Here is a 27,716-nt window from a genome sequence, read left to right as displayed (position 1 = left end):
GTGGGGCTGAGAGACTTCAGAGAAGTGTGACTGGCCCAAGGTCACCCAGCAGCTGCATGTGGAGGAGCAGGGAAGGGAACCCGGTTCACCAGATTACAAGTCCGCCACTCTTAACCACTAGAAGCTGGGCAACAGATAGTCTTTCAGGATGAATTTGGGTGGAGTTCCTCTTGGACCACTCCAGCGCCAAGAGGTTTTTGGGTCTGGTCATGCTGGAACCATTCCTCCCAGTTCCTTTGGGTCACCCACCCTCCTTCTCCCATTCCATGGAGATCTCCCCAAGATTGAACCTGGGCCGTCGTAGACACAAAGCAGCTCAGAAGACATCTGCTGAAGGACAGAGAAGAAAGGAACCAGGCAGACCCTGACAAAGGACACACTTTGGACACAATCATCACCCAGAAGAGAGTGCCCACCTTTAATAGCCAAGCACACACCCACCCCTACCCGCTCCCCTCACACACTCATGTTCTCCCCGTAGTCCATGTCGTCGTCGTCGTAGTCGTACCTCTCCGGCGGAAGGTGTCTGATGACGTGACGCGTGGAGACATCCTCATAGTCAAAGAAGTTGAGGTTGAGGTTGCGGGCGATGCGGCGCCCCACGGAATCGAGAAGCTGGGGGGAGACACAGGCAAGGTGGGGCAGGTTGAGCAGGCCTGGAAGGATGGAGCGTGTTTTCACCCCTCCAACTTCCAAAGGTGGGGAGAGCCGGGCAGTGAGCCCCAGGGGCCACCTGAGGCCTGCGGGGGGAGCAGAGGGAGCCCCCTAACCCTCAGCCCCCCTTTTGCTGGACCTCTGCGGTTACTTGACAGAAAGGCCCTTTTTACATACAGATGGGAGTCAGATCCAAAAGTGGAAATGAAGACAAGGTCGCTGCTGGGAAGTCAACTCCGTCAAAAGCAGTAGGAGTAGACTTCAGATAAAATAGCGGTCAAATAGGAGTCCATTTATTTATTTGATTTTATTTTTTGAATTTCTATACCGCTTTATACTTTTAAGAAAAATCTCAAAGGGGTTTGCAGCATATTAAATCAATAAAACATAAATAAAACAACCTGGAGAAAGTCAAATATAGAGCATACAGTCAAAGCAACGTAACAGAAAACTAAAATATTACCACTGCAGGGGTTTGGAGTAGATGGCTCTACGATTCTACGATTCCGTCATTCAGTAGGAAGGGTAATGTGAAACACACCACCCTTTCTCATTCAGAAATCTAACATATGGGACAAAGCCCAAAGCCCTTCAGAAATGTGGTTTGCCCCTTCTATACACACACACACAGATGTTTATGATGGCTGACCAGAGGCTGCAGGTGGGCATTAGTGCTTAGAATTCCACAGGTAGATCACAGGATTGGGATGGGGTCAGTAAAATAGTAGGTCTTATCTGAGAGGGTTAATTATATTTGGAATGCAATTATAAATAAAGTTGTAACTCCAGTTACATTAACTTCGGGATACATAAGCGACAAACCTGGAAGTATATTTCCAGGTTTTTGCCGCATGCACATGCGCAGAAGCAGTAGACCACTTCTGCGCATGTGCAGAAGAACTCTAATGCCGCGCTTACATGCGCAGAAGTAGTCTCTCTGGTTGCGAAAACCTCAGGATCTAGCCGGACCTCCAGAACGGATCCTGTCTGCAACCGGAGGTACCACTGTACTGTTATGTAGTCAGTGGTCTGTGTTTGCCTGAGCTTGAGTCTGGACTAAGGGTTCTGAGCTCCTGTATTCTGAACCGATACATGATATCCAATCACAGAGCATTTCAGGATTTGGGCCTCTGCCATTGGCCCTTGAACTCTGGGTCGTGATTTGCAGCTTGGAAGTTTAGACAGCCAATCAGGGTGGGAGAGGGAGTGGCCCAGGCTTTCAGAAATGTATATAAGCAGTTGCTTTGCCCCTGGTTCCCAGTTATGTAGTTCAACAAAGGTTCTTGCTGTTATCGCTGTGCTTTGCCTTGTGGGAACCCGCCTACACTTCAACTACCTAAAGAGCTACCCAGGAGACGGACAGGAGCAGCGCCCCCTTTAAGAACAAGGAAAGAAAAATCAACATGCACACACCGAAGCACACATGCACACGAGAACCAACCACTAGGTGGCACATGTGCAACGTCTCTCTCTATGATCACAGAATGGTAGAGTTGGAAGAGACCCAAGGGTCATCTAGTCCAACCCGCTGCAATGCAGGAATCTCAACGGAAGCACCCGTGATGGTTTAGATCCTACTGAAAAGGAAGTCAAGCAGCAGGTACTAGTGGAGTGTTGACGACAACCTAGAGAAACTTTGTGGCCCCGTAGCTTTGTGAGAAAGCGTTGGATTTTTCTCCCAGTGTAGGGCTTTTCCCCAGTGTAGAGATTTTTCTCCCATTGCAGGGGGATCAGAACATGGGAGAGGCTGGATCCATCCCTGGGATCGTGGGCAAGCAACTCGGAGTGCCTTGAGGGTTTCTGCTGTAGTGAAGTTGGGAAATCTTGGTATGTCAAACGCTCTTGCCCTGGTACTTCGCCTGGGGGCATTTGCCCAGTGAAAGGACTCGCTGTGTTTTGAACTATTGTTGCTGTGTGAGTCTGGTTTTAGCTAGTTATATTTTACACTTTCCTAGAGGCAGACACCAAGAAATGGAGAACCATTAAGGTTTAGGAATCTGCAGGGCCAACGTCTTTACTGCAGTTACCATTCGGATTGTTTTGGAAGGTGCTCCAACCATAAGGAGAGGAAGCAGAGTATCTACATGTATATCAAGCCAATAAATGCATCAGATATCCTGTGTGAAGCTGGACCTTTGGTCCTCCATCTGCCAGGCATCTGGTCAAGACACAGAGCCCCATAACTGGCCCAGTAAGGGTCCACCCCATACCTCAAACTGGTCCGTCAGTGCAGCCAGAGTGAGCACCTCCAAGCGGTATCCATTGATAATGAGGCTGTAGTAGCGTTTTCCGTAGGCTGGAATGAGGAGGAAACAGAGTGTTACTATGGAGGCTGCCATTGCTGTGTCCGAGCTCTCCTGGTCCAGTATATGGAGTGCAAAATAGATAGATGTAGATCACCTGTGTGGGGTAATTAATAAAAGAATTGACTAGATCCCTAGATCCAAAGTATGGGGCTATACACACTTTAGAAAGAGACCCCAGCAGAGTATTAAAATCACAGTATCATGCAGCGCAGTGAAGCACGAGGAATAGAGGCTGTTTGACATTTTAAATATCCTGTTTACAGGACTACCCCTCTCTACCCCTCTCTCAATAAACAGACCACACCGTTAGTAGGTTTAAATTATGGGTAGGCAAACTAAGGCCCGAGGACCGGATGCGGCCCAATCACCTTCTCAATCCAGCCCATGGACAGTCCGGGAATCAGCGTGTTTTTACATGAGTAGAATGTGTCCTTTTATTTAAAATGCATCTCTGGGTTATTTGTGGGGCATAGGAATTCGTTCATTTCCCCCAAAAAATATAATCCGGCCTCCCACAAGGTCTGAGGAACAGTGGACCAGCCCCCTGCTGGAAAAGTTTGCTGACCCCTGGTTTAAATGCTTTACTTACAAATTCTAAAGGTCAGGTTCATGTGTTATTCCATGCAGCAGCAAGAAGAACAGAGGCTCTTCTTCAAACATCAGGAAGAATTTTCTGGCAGTAAGAGCTGTTTGACAGGTTGTGAATTCTCATACCTTGAAGGTTTTAAAGCAGAGGCTGAATGGCCATCTGTCATGGATGCTTTAGCTGAGATCCCTGCATTGGAGCGGGTTGGATTGGATGACCCTCAGGGTCCCTTCCAATTCTATGATTCTATGATAAGCCTTGGGCTTACAAAATACAGGAAATTATTTCTGAGCACGCGGTCAGGGCTTGAAGCAGTCAAGCCCAGACATGTTGCCTGGTCAGTTTCACATGGTGGAATGAGAACTTCACTTCCTCCTCCACGTGAGGTGAAGTCTAGGAATAGCACTCTGTGGTCTTAACCCCTTCATGCATTAACTAGTCCTAAGCATGCTAGTTATCTTTGGCTGCACACAGGAGCGGCCGTAGCTGTCATACCAGGTGCAGCTGGTAAAAGGCACGTTGTCTAGCCATCATCATCAAACCTTTATTGCATTAGCATACAGCCATAGCAAGATGAGACAAAAATGCTAGAGAGAAGCAACCTGATAAAACAGAATTCAAACGATATTACTGGCATTGTGACATTTAAATTACCCTAAAACAATAATATAAAAATTTAGTTGCCAGCACCGGGAATCTAAAATGCAGATGTATATAAAACATATAATGGCCCCAAAATAGGCTCGGCACATTAGGTTAAAAAGGTAATACAAAGAATTAAAACAGGTCCAGGTCTGGGACACACTACCCAGTCAATGTAGCCCTAAGTTTCAAAGCCTGCACTATAAAGATTGCCACCCCACGTGAAATTTGGGGATTTGCGTCCACAAGAAGGAATTTCAAACAGTCTTCCTTAGATGTGATGGTGGGCGGGATCAAGAGGAGGAGCTTAGTTCTTATTAGCTCATAAATAGGGCAGTAGAAAAAGAAGTGTATGAAGTCCTCTACTTCATTCATTGTGCATGGACATAGACGCTGAGTAATGGGGGTCTTAAAGTAAATCCCCTGCAAGAAGGCCGTGGGTATAGAATGGAAACGGGCCATGGTAAACGCTCTTCTCAAATTGGGCTCCGTCAGGTCTATCAAGTAGTTGGCAAGTGATCTTACCACTTTCACTTTAGGGAGCCACTTGGAGAGGCGAGCTGTGGTGGACTGTGCCCGGTCCATGGCCTCGTCTCTTGTAAGAATCCAGGCCCGGATATTATGATGGTCCCAAGATGACAGCATGTCAAGATCTGGGAGGGAGTAGCATGCCGTGATAATCTCCATGGCCTTACATTGGGGAAAATAAATGACTCTTTGGAGGAACTAAAGAAGCAAGGCGCTGAAACAAATAAGAAAATTGAAGAAATCTCTGGGAAAATTGATTTAAATACCAAAAGTATAACTGACCTTGGGAACAAAGTGAACTCTAATGCAGAAGCAATTGGGAAATTACTGGAAGATTCATCCACAACACGAAAGATAGCTGAGGAAGCTAAGGAAATTGCAACTGCTGCTGAGGAAAAATTTCCACCGGTGTACAGGAAATTAGATGAGTATGAGCTGGCACTCTCTATGCAGGATATGCAACGCAAGGAGAAAAATCTAAGGATCAGACTTGTGCCGGAAAAGGAAGGAGACAACTTGGTGGATTATTTGACAAAAGAATTTTCTGACTTTTGGAAGCAGGAGCTGAATAAGGAAGAATTTAAGATAGAGAGTGCATTTAGACTGGGAATAAGGCAGAGGAAGAACAGACCCAGAGATTGCTTGATAACTTTAAGATCAAAGGAGGAGAGAGACAAAATACTGAACCTGCACTATCAAACAACCCTTCGAATTGAAGATTTCCACATTGAGATTTTTAAAGACATTCCCAAAAGTATTTTGGATGCAAGAGGCCATTACAAGGACTTGGTGACACTGCTGAAAAGGAACTACATACCATTCAGGTGGGAGTTTCCCCAAGGCTTGTCTTTTAAATACAAGGGGAAGAAAAGAAGAATAAAGACAGTGAGTGATAAAGACAAGTTCTTGGGAGAACACGAAGAAGACCTACAGAAAGAGACGTTTCCAGGACAAGGACATCCTTCAAGCAAGGGACCACTAGATACGGACACGGAACCACCGACAAAAGACGAACAACAACTGGGAGCTGTAGGAGGAAGTAAATAACCCCATCATGGCCTTGCAACTTCTAACCTGGAATTGTAACGGTTTGAATAATCCCAGAAAAAGAAAAAATATATTTCATGCTTTAAAGAAAGACCAATTGGACTTGATTTGTTTACAAGAGACTCATGTGACAAGAGCACATAGAAAATTATTAATAAATAAGAGATTGGGACAAGAATTTATATCTTCAGACAGAGTAAAAAAGAGAGGAGTGGTGATCTATGCAAAGGAAAATTTGCAACCGAAACAAATCTTTAAAGATGACCAAGGAAGATATTTGGCAATTGAAATTCAATTTCAAGGAGAAAAACTTTTGATAGTGGGAATATATGCACCAAATGAAGGGAAAGCAGAATTCTTTAAGAAGTTGCATGAGATTTTGATGGACTATATGGATTATAATTTAATCATGATGGGTGACATGAATGGAGTAGTTTCAACAAATATGGACAAAGCACAAAGACAGGTAATCACAAAAGACGGAAGACTACCAAAAACTTTTTTTGAAATGACTGACAATATGGATTTGATTGACATCTGGAGAACAAAACACCCATTAGAAAGAGAGGGAACCTTCTTTTCTGAAGCCAAAATGACATGGACACGGATTGACCAAATTTGGGTGACTAGCAGTATGGCGTCGAACATAAAGAAAGTGGAAATCTGCCCAAAAACCTTCTCCGACCATAACGCAGTAAAGATGGTGATGAAGCAAACAACAACTGGCTCCTTCAGATGGAGAATGAATGACACCTTATTTAGAGACGAGGAGATTTGCAAGAAGGCCCAAAAAACTTTGAAAGATTATTTTGAAATCAACTTAAGGACTAAAGTAGAAAAAAGAATAGTATGGGACGCAAGTAAAGCCGTGATGAGAGGGTTTTTGATACAACAAAATTCATTAAAGAAAAGAAAGCAAAATGAGAGGAAAGAGAAAATCTTGGAAAAGATAAAAGAAGGGGAAAGGAAACTAAGATTGAAGCCAAAATCGCAAGAGATTTTAAGAGAAATTAAATTGTATCAAACACAATATATGGAACTGATGAATCAAGAAATAGAATGGAAAATTAAACAAATGAGACAAAAGACTTTTGAATCTGCAGATAAATGTGGCAAGTTATTGGCTTGGCAAATAAAGAAGAGACAAAAACTCAACACGGTAACAAACTTAGAAGCGGAAGGAAAGAACATATGTAACCCAGTGGAAATTAGGAACTGTTTTCAGAGCTACTTTAGACAACTGTATACACAAGGGCCGCAGAAAGAAATGGACATACAACAATTCCTCGAGAAAAATGGGCTGAAAAAGATTTCGCAGGAAAGTAAGACAATTTTGAACCAGGAGATATCAGCACAGGAAATAGAAGATGCCATTCAAAGCATGACGTTGGGCAAATCACCTGGACCTGATGGACTGACTTCCAAATACTACAAAGTTTTGAAGGAAGGGTTGATACAACCTTTGAAGGAAGTCTGTAACGAGATCATGGAGGGGAGGAAGGCACCCGATACGTGGAGGGAGGCCTACATTACACTTATACCAAAGACAGAGACTGAAAAGACCCAACTTAAGAACTACCGACCCATCTCGCTACTAAATGTGGATTACAAAATCTTTGCTGATATTTTAGCAAAGAGACTGAAAAGAGTTTTGATGGAGGAGATTCATGGGGACCAAGCGGGCTTTCTCCCGAAAAGGCATTTGTCGGACAACGTAAGGAATATAATTGACATTTTGGAGAAGCTGGAAGTGAATATAAATACCAAGGCGGTTTTGATATTTGTGGACGCTGAGAAAGCCTTTGACAATATATCTTGGAGTTTCATGTTGAAGAACCTCCGGGGGATGGGGGTAGGCCAAGGGTTTGAAAATGGTATAGGTGCAATATACTCTGAACAGAAAGCAAAATTAATTGTAAATAATGTGGTTACAGAAGGGTTCAAGATTGAAAAAGGGACATGACAGGGGTGTCCTATCTCCCCACTACTTTTTATATCGGTCCTGGAGGTTTTGCTTAATATGATCAGGAGGGACCAGTTGGTTAAAGGGATCCAGGTCGGAGCTAAACAATACAAATTGAGAGCATTTGCAGATGACCTAGTACTTACATTACAAGAGCCAGAAGCTAGTACGAAAAGAGTTTTGGAAATAATTCAAGAGTTTGGTCAAATGGCAGGATTTAAATTGAATAAGTTAAAGACTAAGGTATTGGAGAAAAATTTAACACAGGTTGAAAAAGAAAGGTTTCAGAATGAGACGGGGTTGACTGTGGTTAAAAAAGTGAAATACCTGGGTATAAATATGACAGCTAAGAATGTGAACCTATTTAAAGACAATTATGAAAAAACTTGGACAGAAGTGAAAAAAGATTTGGAGATTTGGTCAAACTTGAAGCTTTCCTTGTTAGGTCGAATTGCAGTTATAAAAATGAATGTACTGCCAAGAATGTTGTTCTTGTTCCAAGCATTACAAATAATGGATAAAATGGACTGTTTCAAGAAGTGGCAGAAAGACATATCTAAATTTGTCTGGCAGGGCAAGAAGCCCAGAATTAAATTTAAGATATTAACGGATTCAAAGGAAAGAGGGGGGTTTGCCCTGCCAGACTTTAAACTGTACTATGAAGCGGCAGCTTTCTGCTGGCTAAAAGATTGGCTGCTTCTTGAAAACACAGATATTCTGGATTTGGAAGGTTTTAACAATATTTTTGGGTGGCATGCATATTTGTGGTATGACAAGGTTAAAGCACATAAAAGTTTTAAAAACCATATTGTCAGAAAAGCACTATTAAATGTCTGGGTCAGATATAAAGATTTGCTGGAAAACAAAACTCCAAGGTGGCTGTCGCCAATGGAAGCTAAGGCAGTTAAAAAGTTAAATATGGAGTCGAAGTGGCCAAGATATTGGGAAATTCTGGAAAAGGAAGGGGGCAAACTGAGATTGCAGAGTTTTGAGAAATTAAAAGGGAAGGTGAGAGATTGGTTGCACTATCACCAAATAAATGAAGTGTTTAAGTTGGACAGTAAAATTGGCTTCCAGGTGGAAAAATCAAAATTGGAGACTGAATTGTTAGAATCCAGTACTAAGAATCTGTCAAAAATGTACAATTTGCTGCTGAAATGGAATACACAAGATGAAACGGTTAAATCAACTATGATTAAATGGGCTCAGGACATTGGTCATAATATTTTGTTTGCTGACTGGGAAAAGTTGTGGACCACCGGGATGAAATTCACGGCATGTAATGCCTTAAGAGAAAATATTATGAAAATGATTTATAGGTGGTACATAACCCCAGTCAAGCTTGCAAAGATTTACCATTTGCCTGATAATAAATGTTGGAAATGTAAAGAAAAGGAAGGTACATTTTTCCACCTTTGGTGGACGTGCCCGAAGATTAAGGCATTCTGGGAAATGATCTATAATGAACTCAAAAAGGTATTTAAATATACTTTCCCCAAGAAACCAGAGGCCTTTCTCTTGGGCATTGTCGGCCAAGGGGTGTTAAAGACGGATATAACTTTCTTTATGTATGCTACAACAGCAGCTAGAATACTCATTGCAAAGTACTGGAAGACACAGGATCTACCCACATTGGAAGAATGGCAGATGAAGGTGATGGACTACATGGGCTTGGCAGAAATGACGAGCAGAATCCGAAATCAGGGAAGAGAAGCAGCGGAAGAAGAATGGAAAAAATTTAAGGACTATTTAAAGAAATACTACAAAATTAATGAAAGTTAGAATGATGTTGGACTGGAAAGTAAATGGTTACTATTAGCAATGGTTAAGACAAGGAGAATAAGGAAGATTAGTTTAAATTTGAAGTAAAATAAGGGAAGATTTGCTGAGTAATTGATTAGAATTTGGAATACAGAAAAGGGAGGCATGAGGAAGTCGAGGAAGAAAGGTTTAAGAAATTAGGATATGAAATGGTACTTGTCTTTTTTTCTGTTTTGTTTTTGTTATTGTTTGTTTATGTATTTGTCGTTGTTATGTATTGATTGTTTGTGTGGTTATAAAAATTGTTTAATAAAAATATTTAAAAAAAAAAAAAAAGATAATCTCCATGGCCTTGGACCATTTGTTGTTATAAGCACAAGTTAAAAAGGCTTGCCTGGCTAGTAGGGAGCCTGGGGCTTTGATTAATTTACAATAAAAACTAATTATTCTAATGTGGGCTCTCGCAACAATAGAGGGGAGGCCCAGTTCTGTTCTTAACTGTGCAGCAACCGAGCCCCTGGGGAGGCCCAGTAACTTTCGTGCAAAAGAGTTTTGTAGAATCTCGAGCCGTTGTAGTGTTTTTAAATTCCACCCCCAGATTTCAACCCCATACAGTAACATCGGGAGGACTTTGCTGATAAATGCTTTTCTGATTGGAGGAACCAACTGGCCACCTTTTGCATAGAAGAATTTCTCCAAGGCTTTGATGGTTCTACGGGCAGCCAGGATGGTCATATTTAGGTGAGCTGACCAACTAAGCCCATGCTGAAAAGTGATGCCCAAATACTTGAATGCTGAACAATATTCAATAGAGTGGCCCTCAAAATTCCAGAATGGCTTCCGAGTTTTCGTGCCAAAAGTAAGAATTTTGGTTTTGGCGAAATTGATTTTGAGGGAGTTGGTATCACAATATGTCATGAGTCCTCTGAGCATGTCGTTTAAGCCCTGCTTGGTTAAATACAGTATCACCGTGTCGTCCACATAGAGTAATATGGGGATCTTGCGCTGTTGTAAAGAGGGGGCAGATTGGTTTAGGGCCTTGTCTAGCCATGCAGCAATGAGCCTGGGTCCAGGAGCAGCCCAGAGCGCATGCCTCCTCCTTCAGGGGCTGATGGGGGTTGCAGTCAAAAACAGCACTGCAAAGGCTTAAGTGAATCTTTCATAAGAACAAAGAAATAGCCAGCTGGATCAGGCCCATGGCCCATCTAGTCCCTCATTCTGCGGCCTGTTTGCTACCGCCTCAAGTCCTAGGTGTTCCTAATACAGTGGTACCTTGGTTCTCAAATGCCTTGGTTCTCAAACGCTGAAAACCCAAAAGTAAGTGTTCCGGTTTTCTAACGTTTTTCGGAAGCCAAACATCCGATGCGGCTGTCGGTTATTGTTTCCAGGGCGCCTGCACCAAGCCGCGCCTTGGTTTTTGAACATTTTGGAAGTCAAATGGACTTCCGGAACGGATTAAGTTTGACACTTTTGCTATTGATTTTGCATCTTTGTTTTTGAGGCTTTTTCGGTTAATTTGTTTTTGTGACTGTGTGGAACCCAGTTCAGCTACTGATTGATCGATTGTGTGACTGCGGAAATGGATAAAAGCCCCCGTCCAAACAATGACTATAATTAGTGCAGGTAAGAAAAAAAAAATAATTTTAACTTTTATCATCTACAATACTGCCTTATTTATTTTATAGTATGGTACATTAATTATTGCTTTCATTTTATGGATCAATGGCCTCATTAGAGAGAAAAATTCATGTTAAATTGCTGTTTTAGGGGTTGTTTATAAAAGTCTGGAACAGATTAATTCATTTTGCATTACTTTCTATGGGAAAGTGCACCTTGGTTTTGGAACGCTTTGGTTTTGGAACAGACTTCTGGAATGCATAAAGTTTGAGAACCGAGGTACCACTGTATATAAACCCCATAGCAGATTGAGACCAGTTAACCTGTGTGTCACCCGCTTCAGTTTGTGGAGCTGTTTCAAGTGCCACATTGCCCTCATTCCGCACTTGTAAGAAGTCTTTTAGTGTGGCAGCACCTTCACTTGGGGAACTCCCTGCCTCTTGACACTAGCTAGGTGCCCCCGCTGTAATCTTTGGGGTCCCTGATTTTCTGGAAGCAAGCCTAACTGGACTTGTAGAAGCTGAATCGTGTCTTTTTAACCTATGGTTGAATTTTCATTGTATTTTGAATGCTTTTAAATATTTGTTATTAGCAATGTTTTACTGATAACGTCAACGTGCAATTTTAATCATGTGTAGGCTGCTCGCAGGGTAAAACTGTAAAAAAAAGTTCACCAACTTCAATCCTAAAAAAAGCTCACCAGCTTTGGTCAGCCCTCACGCATGTTCACTTCGTTAAATCTGGCCCTCTTTGAAAAAAGTTTGGGCATCCCTGGAGGTTTTATTACCATCAGATGGTTATTAAATATTATTAGTTAAAATGCAAAAATAGGATAAGACTGAGTGGGACTCAGCAAGTAGCTTAGCAGGGGGGAGAGATTTGAGGAGAGGTGTTATGTACTGAGTTGTATAGGATACAAAATGCAGCAGTCTGATTGGTCCTAGAACAATAGGATTCAGAACGCAGCAGTCTGATTGGTCCACAGGAGCCACCCAATCCAGCTCCAGGTGGAAGTGAATCCGCAACCTGATTGGCCTACAGGTGAATCCTGGAATTAGCCAATCTTGTGGGGCCCATTGTGTAAATAAGGTATATAAAGCAGACATTCTGGGGGAACTTCCATTCCTCCTCACCACTATGAGCTGAATAAAGAGCATGAAATCCACTCTTGACTCTGAGTATATTTCAAGAGGGAAGGCCTGGATGTAACGGGAGAGGAGGAGGAGGAGTTTAGCAGAGGAGGCGACAAGGGTGCCTTCTACATGCCCCCCCCCCCGCCATGCTGGTGGTACCATCGGGCTGGGCTATGAGCCGCACGTAGATCTGATGCAGCGGTCCCTCCTGCCAGAGGATGCCTTTGATGTAGAACTGGTAGACCTCCTTGATGTGGTTGATGATCAGCCGGCGCTTGTGGATGTTGCTGATGGACAGCCAGAGTCCGGTCAACATGCCAAAGACGAAGAAAACTGTGAAGTCTTGAGTGCCCTGAAAGGAGAGCAAAGGGTCCAGGCAGAGAAGGTTAGGGGTGCCAGGGGGAAAATGAAGCTTAGGAAGAGGTCCATCAGCTGGAGAACCCTGCTCCTCATCAGGGTCAACCCGTTGCCTCCAGGAATCTCAAAAACAGGGGAATCGAAGGCAAAATCTCTGCCCTACAGCTGCTCCTCGGAGCCAGGTGTTCACCTGGACCAGCGTTCCCCAGCCTGGTGCCATCCAGATGTTTTCAACCACAACTCCAGTCAGGCCTGAGCCAAATGGGACTGGTGAGGATTGCAGTACAAAACATCTGGAGGACACCAGCTTGGGGTATATTGGTCCAACCAATCTGTTTTCTTCATCCCCACCAAAAAAACAACAACCTGGAGAATCTCCTCCCCAGCTTGGCCAATTCCCTTGTCCAGATGTGGGAGATCTGAGATAAGTCAGCTCAGAAGGACTGAGCAGGGACGTCTCCTGATGGAACGCAACACAAGTAGTGGACGGGAGCAACCTTATCTGTGAAAAAGCTTTGCACGCTCTTTGCAACCCTCCCTTTCTCTGTAGGGTTGCAGAGGGCCTTTACTGCTACAAGGAACCGCTCTGTTGGAAGGCATTTTTCAGACATAACGTGGAACCTATTGGCTGCCATCATGGACCTCACACTGGCCTCAAAATGGGCTCCAAGTGGCATTTGGTTGGGTGTGGCCTGTTTTTCTACCGCTGACACTCAGGCCAACGTCTCTGCAGCTTTGATGACCATAACTGAACCCCCGAGACAACCGGCTCCACTCACTGCTAGGCATATACGTATTTTTCGCTCTATAAGACGCACCAGACCACAAGACGCACCTAGTTTTTGGAAGAGGAAAACAAGAAAAATATATTCTGAATCTCAGAAGCCAGAACAGCAAGAGGGATCGCTGCGCAGTGAAAGCAGCAATCCCTCTTGCTGTTCTGGCTTCTGGGATAGCTGCGCAGCCTGCATTCGCTCCATAAGACGCACAGACATTTCCCCTTACTTTTTAGGAGGGGAAAAGTGAATCTTATAGAGCAAAAAATATGGTAACTGTGGGGCCAGCTAGCAAAGGAGCCTGCTCCCGGGGGGGCAGGGGAGGTCCCAGCGGAAAAAGCTTCATGGCAAGTTCGGCAGGCGTGAGAGTTCAGCAGCGGGGTGAGGAGGCCAGGGCACCCCACTCTGTCCAACAAAAACCCCAAGCTCTCAAGAAAGTCACAAAAAATGCAGGTGAAAAGCCAGCAAGCATAGAGGGGGGTAGGGAGGGTCATTTTAGGGGGTAAAATCTAATTTTTCCAAAATTTATTCAGTGGCAGGTCTTTAAAATATGTTCTAGGGTGTTAGGAATTGAAATCTGCTATTCCTTTTTGTGACTGGACAACATTTAGCTCGGTAAGTCTACGTCTGATGAAAAAGCACATCAACTGCTTTCCGAAAACCAATGAATGTTATTTTTACCTCCTGAAAATGTCATGTAATGCTATAAATAAATAAATAAAATGCAAGCGCTTGGCAACCATTTTTTATTATTTCTATGCAATTTTACACACCGTTTACTTACCAAGCAAAATCTAAATATTTAAATTTTACCAAAATATCTAATTTTTGGAATTTGAAAGTTGAAAATTTCAAGCCAGTGTCCCGGTGTTTTGCACTGTCTGTTATCGTGAGCTTACAGGTCAGGCGAGCCAGAGGGGTCATGATGACTGAGGTGTTTAAAATTAAGCAGGACGTGGATATAGTTGATACAGAAACACTAGAATTTGTGGACATACGATGAAGCTGAATGTCTGAAGATTCAGGGCGAATAAAAAGAAGTCCTTCATGCAGTGGCAGAGTTAAACTGTGGAGGAAGGGATGGCCACAAACTGGGGTGGCTTTCAATGGAGAAGAGGGGTTCTTGATGGCTCCTACCTAGCCAGTGCTTTTTTCTGGGGGTACACAGGGGTATGCATACCCCTAAACATTTTGTGAATCTAAGTTTGGCCTCATTGAAGGGAGAACATCCTGACTAGATGGTCCATTAGCCTCATCCAGCAAGCTCTTCCTAATACCAATTTGCACAAACACATGTGCAGACCCTCAACTTCACAGAAGAAGCACAGTTGAGGCTGTGTACTTGATTGCATCAGTTTCCTAGACGCAAAATGGGAGCAATGATGTTCTGCCTTACAGGACAACTCCCTTTTATATTGCTATTCAATTCCATGAATGTACAGTGGAACCTCAGGTTGTGAACGATCCATGTGGGAGGCACGTTCACAACCCGCAGCGTTCGCACCCCTGTGCGTGTGCAAAGCACGATTTAGCTCTTCTGCGCATGCGCGAGCACCGAAACCTGGAAGTAACCCATCCCAGTACTTCCGAGTTTCAGCGCATCCTTAACCTGAAAATGCGTAACCTGAAGCGTCTGTAACCCAAGATACCAATGTACCTGTAGTTTGTTGGTGCCCAACTGCAAAGCGGTGTCAGGAGAGACAACAGAAAGAAGGCAAAGTCAAGAGAGCAGCGAGGGAGGAATGTGAGTTAGCGCAGTCGCACAGACCCTTTGGGGTGTGGGCCAAGTGACTAGCTCAATACTTTCAGGGGAAATCTGTGTTCCCACAGCGGGGGAATTGTGGCAAGACAAATACATCTCGTTGGTACCTGGTTCTCAATAGTGGCAAGAATCATGTGCCTACCCGTGGTGCTTTGAAGTGAAGTATGCTGAGCCCCAAAGAAAGCAGGAAAATCACCAGTCCTTTCCAGATCATGTCCTTGTAATATTCAATCACAAATACTGTAGGGGGGGAGGCAGAAAGGGCAAGATTCAGGACTAAGCCCCGCAGAGCTGAGCTACAGGCCACCACAGCCCAGGCTGAAATGGTTAGGGCTGACCCTTCTTCCCAAGTCCCCAACCTACCTCCCTCAGCCCAGGCCACAGAACCCAGCACTGAAAACACAAAAATTAGAGCTCCTGATGTGCATGTAACTGAAATTGTGTTTCATATTTCAATGACACAAAACATGCAACAGTGGAGAACTGTTTAGACACCTTTTTAATTGGGTGAGCAAGCTAAGACACAGACTCCCCCTTGCTATCATGAAGATATTCTGAAACACGGGAGTTTAAGCCGCTCAGCTTCCCTGCCCAACCCCAGACATGCATATTGTATGAGAATAGCTCCCTCTCCTGTCTTCTCCCGTGTCAGAGACAGGAATAGGGCTGGGTTTGTGGGATGAAAATAGATCTGACCCATGCGTGGGTAAATTAACAAAAGAATCGGCTGGGTGCTAGGATTCAAAATGTGGGGCTTTGCACACTCCCAAGGGGGAGACAGCCCCCAGCAGGGTTAAAAACACTTTTAAGTTAACCAGCAGCATAGTGTGGAATATGGGTTATTAGACCCTTCTCTGTATCCCGTTTAGTCTGCCTTAAAACACATGTCCCCTCCCTCTACCCCTGTAGCAATGACACACACTGTTAAGTACGTTTAAAGGCTTTCCTTACTAAATCCAAAGGTCTGATTCATGCACTGATCCATGCAGCAGCAAGGATAACACAGGCAGATTACTCTTGGGTGCAAAATGCACAATATAGTTTCAAACATGCAATCTGAACTTGCTGCAAGTTCAGACATGTCCATACTGGTTGGTCACATGGCTGGAAGAAGTAGTAGCCATGTTGGTCTGCCATAGTCGAAATAAAAAATTCCTTCCAGTAGCACCTTAAGAGACCAACTAAGTTTGGTATTGGTATGAGCTTTCGTGTGCATGCACGAATCTGAAGAAGTGTGCATGCACATGAAAGCTCATACCAATACCAAACTTAGTTGGTCTCTAAGGTGCTACTGGAAGGAATTTTTCTATTTTGTTTTGATGGCTGGAAGAGAGTGTGAGAAAGGAAGAGAAGCACTTTCACTTCCTCCCTCACAGGGGAGGCATGACCTAGCTCAGTCTAGGAACATGGCTCTGTTGTCTTAACTCCTTCATGCATGAACTAGCCCGCATGCACAGTTACGTTTGACTGCAGTTTCCAACACTGGGGAGGCTGGGGTGGGGGGAGATACCGTTTGACGGTTCCCTACGATGTGTGCAATGGTTGCTACAGCAGACTTCAAGTAGAACGGTGGCCCGTCTCAGCCAGTCCTCCAACCGTCCTCAGCACAATCAAGAAGACCCAAGAAGCCTTCCTAAGGCTTCGCTCCTCACCTTTGGGCTGCTGCACTTGGAAAGGGAAATACTTGTTCTCCTTGAGCAGCTCAGGGAGGTTTTTCTCTCTGCTGGCAAAGCTGCAATGCCAGAGGACCAGGGGGCCCTTGAGTATAGCCTTGGCCATCCTGCTGGGTCTTTAAGGGAGCGTCTCTGCACTTTCTCCTTCCTGGAAAAGAACTGCTGGGGAGAAGAGGGAGGACACTCGTCACGGGCCGGACAGACTGTGGCTGCAACTCCTATCAGCCCTTTTTGAATGGTAAGCATTTGCAGATTCTTAAGGTGAAGGTAAAGGGACCCCTGACCATTAGGTCCAGTCGTGGCCAACTCTGGGGTTGCGGCGCTCATCTCGCTTTATTGGCCGAGGGAGCCGGCGTTTGTCCGCAGACAGCTTCCGGGTCATGTGGCCAGCATGACTAAGCCACTTCTGGCGAACCAGAGCAGCACATGGAAACACTGTTTACCTTCCCGCCAGAGCGGTACCTATTTATCTACTTGCACTGATGTGCTTTCGAACTGCCAGGTTGGCAGGAGCTGGGACCGAGCAACGGGAGCTCACCCCGTTGCGGGGATTCGAACCGCCGACCTTCTGATCGGCAAGTCCTAGGCTCTGCGGTTCAACCCACAGCGCCACCCGCGTCCCCTTTGCAGATTCTTACTTACCCCTTAAGAATCTGACTTCCTTTCCTTATAAAGACTGCCTCTGTCTTTCAGAGAAGGCGTTGCTAAGAAAAAGCCAGGACCAAGAACCAAGACCAACCAGTGCCCAAATTATTTCTGTGCACCTGTTCCCACCTGGTCCTGCAGCAGGTGTGGGACAGTCACGGGACAGCTTCCGTAGCAACGGCGGCCAACAGAATCCCTCATCCCCATGGAAACCGGGCTTACTCCGCAGACAAGACCACAGCTGCTGCCCTCTGCAGAATCACGGAGGAAAGTGCTTAATTCAAGGAGTGCCACACACACACCCCTTGCCTCCCTCTTCACTTTCTCCTCCCCAAGAGCTGAACATAAGACCACCTCCCACCAACCTGAATGGGAAGCTTGCTAGAGTTAAAGTGGAATGTCATTCATTTATTTACATAAAAATATGTATCAAAGCGCTTTAAAGCAGTAAAACATAAACCAGTACAATAAAAGCCATGTTAAGAAGATAAAAACAGACATCCATTGACTATTGTGGAATGATGTATTCTTAATTGCCTGCATAGGCCTGGTGGCACAGGATAGCTTTCAGCAGGCATATGAAAGCTGGCACAGAAGACACTCACTGAATCTCTAGTAGGAGAGAGTTCCACAGGACTGGGCCAATGACACTAAAAGCTCGCTAAAGGATCTTCTAAATCACATCCCTGACATCGGTAGGCAAAACAAGTCAACGTTCAATGGCAGCAACTTCCCCCAGATGTTACGAATAGCAGCTCCCCCTGATCTTCCTACTCTAGATTGGACAAAGTGTTTTTAGGGGGTCCAGGTGCAAGGATAAGGAAACATCCGGAAGTTGCTGGATAACTGCTGTTTGAGCAACCAGCTTTCTACAACCCAGGCCCAGAGAGAGCACAGAGTCACACCCACTGTGCAAATTTTGAAAAACTCTTTTATTCTGGTAGAGTTTGGAGCTACAAACAATAGAAAAGACAACAGAAATAAGTTACAAAAAAGGTGGCGACAGAGCGACTAGAATGTTTCCCCTCCCAGTAGTGCAGCGAGAACATCGCAGTCTCTCTTCTCCTTGCAAGGGACAGATCCTGCACCTCTGCTGCCTTGAGAAAGGTGTAAGACCCCTCTGGGAAAGGTGTAGGTGCTGAAAAGGACAGGAACTTGGCTTGCTGCGGCAAGGAGAGACAGAACTGATCCTCCTATTACGGTATTCCTGGAGAGGCAGCTGCTATGAGGCATCTCCTGGTGTGGCTGGCTCTTCCGAGCTGGTCAGGAGCTGCTGCAAACACTGCCGGATTTCACCGTAACCCCGGTACACCTTCTTCATGCCCCGTGGCAAATGGCGGCAGGATGACAGGTTGAGGTAGCTGAGAGCAGGGCAGCTGACAATCAGGGTGCTTATGGGGAGAAAGAAAGGAGATCAATGTTGAGCTCCTTCTCAACCTTGCTGGTGTGGGGAATTGGCAAAACATTAGATTATCACAAGGCCACTCGTAATGTGAAGGTCAGTAACAGGAAGAAACACCAACAGGGTTCCAAAGGGCTGACATGCCTGTGCTTTTCCCCTGAAGGCCCCAACTCTGATCAACCCAAAGCTTAGAGAAAGACGCACGTGCCTTCCAAAATGTCTCAAATGGATTGAAAACAAGAGATTCCATAAATGTGAAAACAGTGCAAAGTTCCTCCCAACGACTCAGGAATGTGGCTTCCGTCCCACTGGGGACAGGGGGCTTGTAGGTGGGAAAGCTGGCCTGAAAAGCAGCCATTATTCGGGCCAGGCCTGCCAACAAGTGAATTCTGCCGGGCCTGGATCTCAAGCCAATGGACTGTGGTGGGTCTGGGCATTCCCAGGGCAGACTTGCCTGCCAGGCAAACCGAAGCCAGCATAGGGAGCAACGTTCAGCAGAGGTCATGTTGTGAGTGGCACTTGCTACTTTTTGGTCTAACCATAATCCTACACAAACCAGAAGAAATCCACCGCCTCTGCTTTTGTACTGCTGGCAGTCATCTACACTGCTGTCTTTCAGCACCAGACAGAGGGTGTTTTCATTTTCCCCAAGATCCAAATAGTGATGAAACTGTTTTTGACTATTGCTGTTTCATCTTGCTGTTTTATTTTCTTAAAAAAAATTATTAAGATGTATGTTTTAAGCCATAGTGAAACTGTTTGCTTGTTTTTACTTTGAAGGATTATGGATATTAAATGATTATATAGATATATTCAACAGCAGCAAGACACAGCCCAGAAGTGGTTCTGTCCAAAGATTCTCACCTTTCCTCAAAGGAAGGTAGCATCCAAGTAGTATATAAGTGGCCCCCACATTGTTTTCCTCAAGAGTTGAAGAGAGCTGGGTTGGGACCTAGTTGGAGGAGGGGAATAAATGATCTCAGGGGAAACCCCCGCGGCTCACCTGACTGTATGGAGGGCAGCCTTGGTTCCCGTGAGGTTGAGGGAGCGCAGGACTGGCTCCCCTCTGGCGCTGTCTCCCTGAGTGAAGGCAGCCATTGCTTGCTCCAGATCACTTTCGCTGAAGCTCTGCCCAGTCAGATCCAGCTCTCTCAAGCTGTGGTTCCACTTCCAGGTGATGAGGGGGCTGCCTTGGAGGGGCAGGTGCAGGTGGCTGGCACTACAGTACAGGCCCAGGTAGAGCTGCTCTAGGTCTGCGGAAGACATCTGGTGTCAGGAGGGATAAGCGTAGTGACAACAAGGAAACGTACAATGATTAAATAATAAAATCACATGATACAACCGCCACGGGGATGTATCTTACACCAAACAGGGTTGGAAGGCCAAACTCATTATCCGGTGATACAGCCATGTTTCACTGAAACAAATATCATCGCTACCACCACTGGTTTTGACTGGGGCAGTCCTGTTTTAGATAACTTCTAAAAATCCCATGTACCATCCTCTTGTCATAAACTGCAGGCCGGACAACTCTGGGCCCCTTATGAGGTGGCCAAGAGGACCTTCCTACATCCAAGATCTGTGTAATCTCAATTTCATGTGCCTAAGAACTCTAAAACTACACACAACAACAGCAGAGCTGTGCGCTCCACACACACAATTTACTTCACTGTGGTTTTGCATTCAAACTCCCCTTTCCCCTCGCTGAGTTCTTTTATCTTTTGGGGGAATAAGAATGGCTGCACAGATATAATGCACGCATTAGGGGAAGGCTCAGCTTCCTCCACAAACAAGGCACCCATATTGAAGAGGAGACCTTATTCCTCAGGCAGCAGCCCAGCAGTATTAGGTAATGATCCAACTCAGCCTAAGGAAGCTCCTAAAAGGAGGAGTCCCAACCCGCAGGTGAAAATGACTGAGCCAGGTCTTGCTTTAAACAAGCAGATTTGCCAACAAAGGTATGTATGAGCATGAGTGATGGGATGGTGGTGATGATTAGGCTGCCCAGAAAGGGGCCTAGAAAACACAAAGGCGACAGATCCTTCCACACCCACCCGGACAGGGCAGCATCTCCAACCCCTTGGGGGTGACACGGAAGCAGCCGCGCAGGTCGAGCACACGGAGTCGGCTCGAAGTGCACAGGATCCGTTTCAGCATGCTGTCGTCGATGAAGGAGAAAGAGGTTGTGGCCAGGCACAGTTCCTGCAGCTGCGGGAAGCCAGGGGAAGTGGGAGCCGAGCGGGGAATGGGCTTTGGGTAGCAGATGAGATTGAGCAAGCGCAAGACCTGGAAGGAACAAGCAGAACAGGAGGGTCAGTAGGGCAGCTCTGAGCTCTGAATTACTCATCAGCCACAGGGCAAGGAGACACCAAACCCAAATCCCTGCCCTGAAGGAAAATCTTCCCGCATGAGTTCCTCTCTCAGACATACCAACAAATAAAGCCACACCCACCGTGCATCTGTGGAGCGGTTAAAAAATCCAGGTGACTCAAGCAAGAAAGCCAAGCCAGGCCATCTGTTACCGGATAATTGGAAGGGGGAGAGAAACCTCCCTCCCCCCGGCTTGCCTCTCCACACCACAAAGCAAAGACAAAGACTCTCTGCTGCACATTACCAAACCATTCACTCACTCGCAAACCACACAGAGCTATTTCCCTGTCCTGGCTGAAGTCTCTTGCTTGTGACCCCCGACCTGAACCCGAGGGAGTCAAGGTTAGGTTACACATCTCAGAAGAAGAGAAGGCAGCCCCACAACCCCAGTTAATCCACACACACCTGCAGCTGTGGACAAGCGACTTGAAGCTGTTCAATCGGAAGCTGGAAGTGCTGAGTACTTTGCTCTATCTCTGTGTTCACCTCTAGAAGCTGCAGTTCTGGGCAGCTGCCATTCTGGAAAGCAAAGTCAGGTATCAATGACAACCGAAAATGGCACTGGGGTCCAGCAGGACTAGTTAAAACCTAGATACCACGAGAAGGTCTGATCCTGCACGCCCACCAGCCTAGCCTCAAGACAACAGTGGGGTACGGAGTCAAGCTTTCTCTAAAGATCTCAGCTGGTGATCAGTCTCGCTTGGACTACTGCAATGCGCTCTGTGTGGGGCTACCTTTGAAAGTGACCCGGAAACTACAACTAATCCAGAATGCGGCAGCCAGACTGGTGACTGGGAGCGGCCGCCGAGACCACATAACACCGGTCTTGAAAGACCTACACTGGCTCCCAGTACGTTTCTGAGCACAATTCAAAGTGTTGGTGTTGACCTTTAAAGCCCTAAACAGCCTTGGCCCAGTATATCTGAAGGAGCGTCTCCACCCCCATCGTTCAGCCCAGACATGAAGTCCAGCGCCGAGGGCCTTCTGGCGGTTCCCTCCCTGCAAGAAGCCAAGTTACAGGGAACCGGGCAGAGGGCCTTCTCGGTAGTGGCACCTGCTGTGTGGAACGCCCTCCCACCAGATGTCAAAAAGAAAAATAACATCTGAAGGCAGGCCTGTTTAGGGAAGCTTTTAATGTTTAATAGGTTATTGTATTTTAGTGTTCTGTTGGAAGCCGCCCAGAGTGGCTGGGGAAACCCAGCAAGATGGGCAGGGTATAAATATTATTATTATTATTATTATTATTATTATTATTATTATTATTATTATTATTATTACCATATGCCAGGAAGTGTTCCTTCAGACACCCTGAGCCAAAGCTGTTCTTAATACAGTGGTACCTCTAGTTACGAACTTAATTCATTCCGGAGGTTGTACATGATTAGAAGTAAAAAACAGCATTTTGAACTGGGGCCGGAAACTGACTGTGAGCCAATGCAGCTCAAAAAGAATAAGGGTTGACAACTTTCTTCTCCGGTACCTCCCCTTATGATAAAGAGACATTTGCTACCTTGTGAACCCATTTAGTCAGTCCCATTCTGGCACCTTTTTATTTAACTCGTGGCACACCAGATGTTGGACATTCAACTCCCATTGGCTTCAGCCACATGGCCAATGGTGAGGGTTGATGGGAGATGCAGCCTCTGCCCCCCCCCCAATTCCCGGTTTAAGAATAAATACATTTACACCCAGTGTTTCCATTGACAAGTTCATGGGAGGGGGGCTTGGGTAAACTAAATGCTTTAAGCTGCTAGGGTGGACAAGAGTCAAGCATTCGGGTGGTTTGCCTCAAACTTTCCTAGGATTTTTCACATCCTCAAGCTGAACAAACTGAAAAAATATGCACCACAAAACCTCCAGAGTGTAGTCCTTAAGAGACTTCCTTTTTGGATGTGAGCTGCAGTACTCCAACTACACATCATTAAAATCATTACATTTTTATACAATACTCCTAATGGGCAAAGTTTTTGCGCACATTGCACCCCCTCATCTGTCTTTACAACTCTATGGAGTTGGCCACCCAGGAAGAGAGGCACATGACAAATGCAACATGACCCTGAGAGTCCATTGGATAAGCAATTCTATTACCTTGGTTCTTCCAGATCCAAGGCTCTACCCCTTGGACCACACTCTCTCTCCAACCCTAACCTTAGGAACAAAAGTGCTACTATGAGGCCAACTAAACGAGAGACTGCAAAGCACTTTCTTTCCAAAAAATGGAAAGGTTTTGAAGCACAGCCTAAGGATTGCATCTGCTGGGGGGGGGGTTCACTTCTGCTTGTCCTGCACTGAGTCCCAGGGGGCTGAACTAAATGCACTATGCACCCACGCCAACTCTATCATTTGTGAGCTGCCCCCTCAGGGAGGACTGCTCCCCAGCCAGAGATTCAAGATTGTTTACAATAGCTATTCTGTGACAAGTCAATCCCTCCATGGGGTTTCAGCTAAGTTTACCAAAAGCACAGAAAAAATGGCATTCAGCCGACTGCTGTACGTTAACCATAAATGGCAGATCCGAGAGCCAGCAGCTTCCAGAAAGCTGACCACGGCCGAAGGGTCAACCTGGAAACGCAGAAGAGAGACATCGGTTATGGAGCTCAATACTGCAACCAATCTGCAGCTGAACATCTACAAGAGAAGGCAGTGGGATCCAGGTTCAAGCCATTGGGATCCAGGAACTCTGCCCTCTCCTTGAGACACTACCTTGCAGTTGCTGAGCGCAGCCACCACTCACCTGAGAATTCTGCAAGTTCAGGCTTTCCAGTTGCAGGCAGCTTCCGGCCAGGTTGCACAGAGACTCAGTGGTGACGCCACGGCAGTGGGACAGCTTGAGAGATGCAAGGAGTGGGCAGGATTTGCCAATTGCCTAAATAGTCCAGGACAGAAAAGGGAGATTAGTTGACAGAAGATACCTTGCCTCAGGTGTCAAGGTGTTCTACACATTAAGAACACATTAACCTTGCCTCCAGCATCAATGTGCTCTATACATTACGGAAAAACACAGCACTATATCACAATAATTAAACAAAACGGCAGCAGTTGTCTTGTTTTGCATCTTTTGCCCACTTTCAAAATTTGGGTTTTTGCAGGCCAGTAAAAAGGATGTGGGTGGTGCTGTGGGTTAAACCACAGAGCCTAGGACTTGCCGATCAAAAGGTTGGCGGTTCGAATCCCTGCAATGGGGTGAGCTCCCGTTGCTCGGTGCCTGCTCCTGCCAACCTAGCAGTTCAAAAGCACGAAGTGCAAGTAGATAAATAGGTACCGCTCCGGCGGGAAGGTAAACGGTGTTTCCGTGTGCTGCTCTGGTTCGCCAGAAGCGGCTTCGTCATGCTGGCCACATGACTCGGAAGCTGTACGCCGGCTCCCTCGGCCAATAAAGCGAGATGAGCACCGCAACCCCAGAGTCGGCCACGACTGGACCTGATGGTCAGGGGTCCCTTTACCTTTAAAAAGGAATAAGATTGCAGTAGCCTCACCCACCTTCAGGACAAAAGGCACGTGGCTTTTCCAGTGGCAAAGAGCAAAGTCTCGGAGGTGAGAAAACCTGCAGGGAGCAAGTGCATAAAATGATTCCGCGTTCCTTACCTGATGCATATAGGCTCCAGAGGAGCAGGGAGACGGCTAGGGAAGCCACAGAGTCACTGCCAAAGAAAAGGCGGTGGAATCTGGCAGGTGACTTATGCTCCTCACATACAAAGACTGTATTCCCCACAAAGAAAAGCATATACTCACCGGTTGGCAACCAGCCACCCCATTGTGTCTAGGACTTTCTTCTCTAGAACAGAATGTTTCTGGCCTGGGGCAACCCAGCAGTGGCCAACAGTCACCTTCTGCCAAAGCACAGGGTTGGAAGCCGCTCCGTACCAGAGCCGGCACACGCGGGCCACCCTAGAGATAAAACCAGTAATGAGTGTCACGTCTCACAGGGCCACTGGGCATTACAGCTACTCACTGTGAGTATCTGGCAACATAATGCATGCTCTATGGCTGCCTTTGCCAAGTGGGTGCCCTCCAGATGTTTCGGACTACAACTCCCATCAGTCCCAGCCCACGCAGCACAGGCCAAACCACGAAGCCAGCACCAGGTTGACAAAGGCTGCCCTGTGGGATCTCTTGCTTCTCCTCAGGCAGGATGCTTTCCTGCCCCTTGGCTGCGGCCACAGCGCTCCATTTACCTACAGAGGAACGGCACTGAGCCTTCCGACGCCACAACATGGTGGAATATCTGGACCAGGATCTCCACTGGGAGGCACTCGCCCCAGGAACTTCCAGGTGCTGGCTGGGTGCTGAGGGGGAGGGCCTTGCTTTCTTCTCCTTGATCCTCAGAAGCCACATGCCGGTTTGCCGAAGTCTCTCTTTTTACGCGTTTCCTCCCATGCGTTGCCTGCTTCTTCAATCCCTTCTTCTGCTGCTTCTGCTTCCCTTTCTTCTTGGACACTTTCCGGAGCGGCCGCTGTCGTGCCTCCTCCACGTTGGAAACTATCAGCAGCATGTCATTGTCCGTCTCGTGCACAAGGTAATGAGGGGCAACTCTCCGAGGGGCTTTGCGAGCCTTCTTCTTCTTCTTTGCTGGGGCCTGGCCAGCAAGCCCCATCTTCCCACTCACTTCTGCCCCCCTCTTGCGGGGAACCCGTCGCAGAGAGGAGGGGGGCAGCCCTGGAGACAGCTCACTCCCTCCCGGCTTCTCATCCATGCTGGCCTTCTCATTTATGGTGGATCATAAGGGGGTGTCCAGTGAATTCTTCCTGGGGAAATGTGAAAGAACAACCATTGCAGCAAGAAGGGATATACAGTTATACAGTTCTTCTCCCCAAGTTATCCAAGTCCTTGAAATTTCAGTAAGTCATAAAGCAGGCCTGTCTCATTATTCCCACGTTGTGTGTGTGTGTGTGTGTGTGTGTGTGTGTGCACAAACACACACGTGTCCATGGCAGTTGCTTAAGGCCACATCATGAGCTTATGGCTCAGCTGAGCTGGGGCCTTCCACCTCACAGCTCCTATTTGCAACTAGAATCTTCTCTACATTCAAGGAAGTCTACGGTCTGACTCTGACCAGCCTTGCCTAGAGCAGGAAGCCACTCCCTTCTTTATTATGGCCACACCTGAACCACTGAGGATTACAGGCTTCCTGCGGGCTGAAGCCGCCTTCCAGAGCCCCCTTTCCTGCCGAATGCCAATGGAGTGGCTGGGGAAACCCAGCCAGATGGGTGGGGTATTATTAATAATAATAATAATAAATGCCTACAGGGCATGAGAGAGTAGCTCAAGGACACTCTTCTTCTTCTCCTGGTGCCCAGGCGCTGCCTCATCCAAGCCCTGTCCCTCCACTCCTGCCATCAACGCTCAGCCTCTTCTTGCTTTGGCTGGGGAAATCGCAGCTGCCAACGGAGCCAGGTGCTGGGCAGTTTGGCCCTGTTATAAGAATTTTAAGGTCATATATATATATATATATATATATATATACATATACACATACATACACACACACACACACACACACACATATGCATAAATATATATATATATAATAAATGTTCATAAATGTACCAATGTCTGGAGCAGCACAGGGAGACCTTCCTGAAACCATTTTGACTCCCAAACTGACCAAATGTTTTCTCTGCAAGGAGGGAGGGGGTGGGGGAACCTTCCCATTGTCTCAGGAATTGGGAAATCACCATCTCAAAGGAATGGCCAGACTACCAGGAAAGGCAATCAGATAAGGCATTATCAGATAACCTGGCAGACAGCGAAAACAACAGCACTCAAATTTCTGTTGTAGACTGCCTTTTCTGTGGTGTAGGTGTGATGTATCTGGGGGTGGTCTTGAGCTCCAGGGCAGGGAATTTAAAATCTCTCTATAAGGCCTTGCGCACCTTTGTTCTGGGTGCCTCCTCCTTTCTCCTGCGTGTGAAGGGGGCACCCTGTGGCAACAGTCCAATAAAGACCAGGCTTAGGAGCTGCTTTGCTTCTCAATATTCTCTGCTTGGCCTCTCTTCTTTTCTCCTACCAATAGGGATCCTGCAGAGGACTCTCTAAGGGCTCTTGTGTCCCCCATAAGGGAACAGGAGCAGTTTTTCTTTCCCACAGTGGACCAAGGGCATCCCGGGGGACTCTGGCTCCTGGGTCAAGGGCGCCGCGGGGCATTGTGGGAAGGCAGCCCGGGCGGAGAGGCGCGCAGGGGATGCTGGGACAGAGCCGCGGGGGGGGGGCTGGGCTGCTCCTGAGGGGGGAGATGGACCCGGGCCGCGCAGGCCAAGGCGCCCGGGGCATTGTGGGAAGGCGGCGGGGGTGGGCGCGGGGCATTGTGGGCCGCCGGGAGGGAAGGGGGGGCCCCCAAGGGCCCGCTGGGCATTGTGGGAAGGAGCGCGTCGGCGCGGGGGATGCCGGGAAGGGGGCCGAGCGGAGGCCCGCCGCGCGCTTACCTGGCCTGCGGGGCTTCCGCCGCGTCCCCTCAGCCGGGGAGGGGCGGGGCTCCCGGAGGAAGGGGCGGGGCT

The 27,716-nt window shown here is 46.7% G+C and overlaps 2 protein-coding genes across 6 annotated transcripts; both read right to left on the bottom strand.

Moving 5' to 3' along the window:
* Positions 1-397: 397 nt before the first annotated feature.
* On the bottom strand, positions 398-17,641 carry TMEM249 (transmembrane protein 249). Of its 2 annotated transcripts, none has more exons than XM_053395061.1 (6): positions 17,448-17,641; positions 16,785-16,967; positions 15,275-15,372; positions 12,397-12,589; positions 2,865-2,950; positions 398-615 (listed from the first exon to the last, which is right to left on the bottom strand). In XM_053395061.1, exons 2-6 carry the CDS (start codon positions 16,909-16,911, stop codon positions 457-459), a joined length of 663 nt encoding a protein of 220 aa, XP_053251036.1. In that variant the 5' UTR covers positions 16,912-16,967; positions 17,448-17,641; the 3' UTR covers positions 398-456. The 2 variants fall into 2 exon arrangements, with proteins under 2 accessions (XP_053251036.1, XP_053251035.1); XM_053395060.1 differs by having other exon boundaries at positions 16,785-16,964.
* Positions 17,642-18,363: 722 nt separating this feature from the next.
* FBXL6 (F-box and leucine rich repeat protein 6) lies at positions 18,364-27,688 on the bottom strand. Of its 4 annotated transcripts, none has more exons than XM_053395057.1 (10): positions 27,645-27,688; positions 25,398-25,967; positions 24,955-25,110; positions 24,703-24,766; positions 23,957-24,088; positions 23,677-23,784; positions 21,628-21,741; positions 20,907-21,138; positions 19,856-20,105; positions 18,364-18,841 (listed from the first exon to the last, which is right to left on the bottom strand). In XM_053395057.1, exons 2-10 carry the CDS (start codon positions 25,913-25,915, stop codon positions 18,673-18,675), a joined length of 1,743 nt encoding a protein of 580 aa, XP_053251032.1. In that variant the 5' UTR covers positions 25,916-25,967; positions 27,645-27,688; the 3' UTR covers positions 18,364-18,672. The 4 variants fall into 4 exon arrangements, with proteins under 4 accessions (XP_053251032.1, XP_053251034.1, XP_053251033.1 ...); XM_053395059.1 differs by having other exon boundaries at positions 25,398-25,963; positions 27,645-27,678; XM_053395058.1 differs by lacking the exon at positions 27,645-27,688 and adding an exon at positions 26,770-26,930.
* Between the last annotated feature and the right edge of the window lie 28 nt (positions 27,689-27,716).

The sequence above is a fragment of the Podarcis raffonei genome, chromosome 7, assembly GCF_027172205.1.
Source record: "Podarcis raffonei isolate rPodRaf1 chromosome 7, rPodRaf1.pri, whole genome shotgun sequence".
NCBI lineage: Eukaryota > Metazoa > Chordata > Lepidosauria > Squamata > Lacertidae > Podarcis > Podarcis raffonei.
Note: the sequence above shows the minus strand (reverse complement) of the source record. Positions and strands in the feature narration are given on the sequence as shown.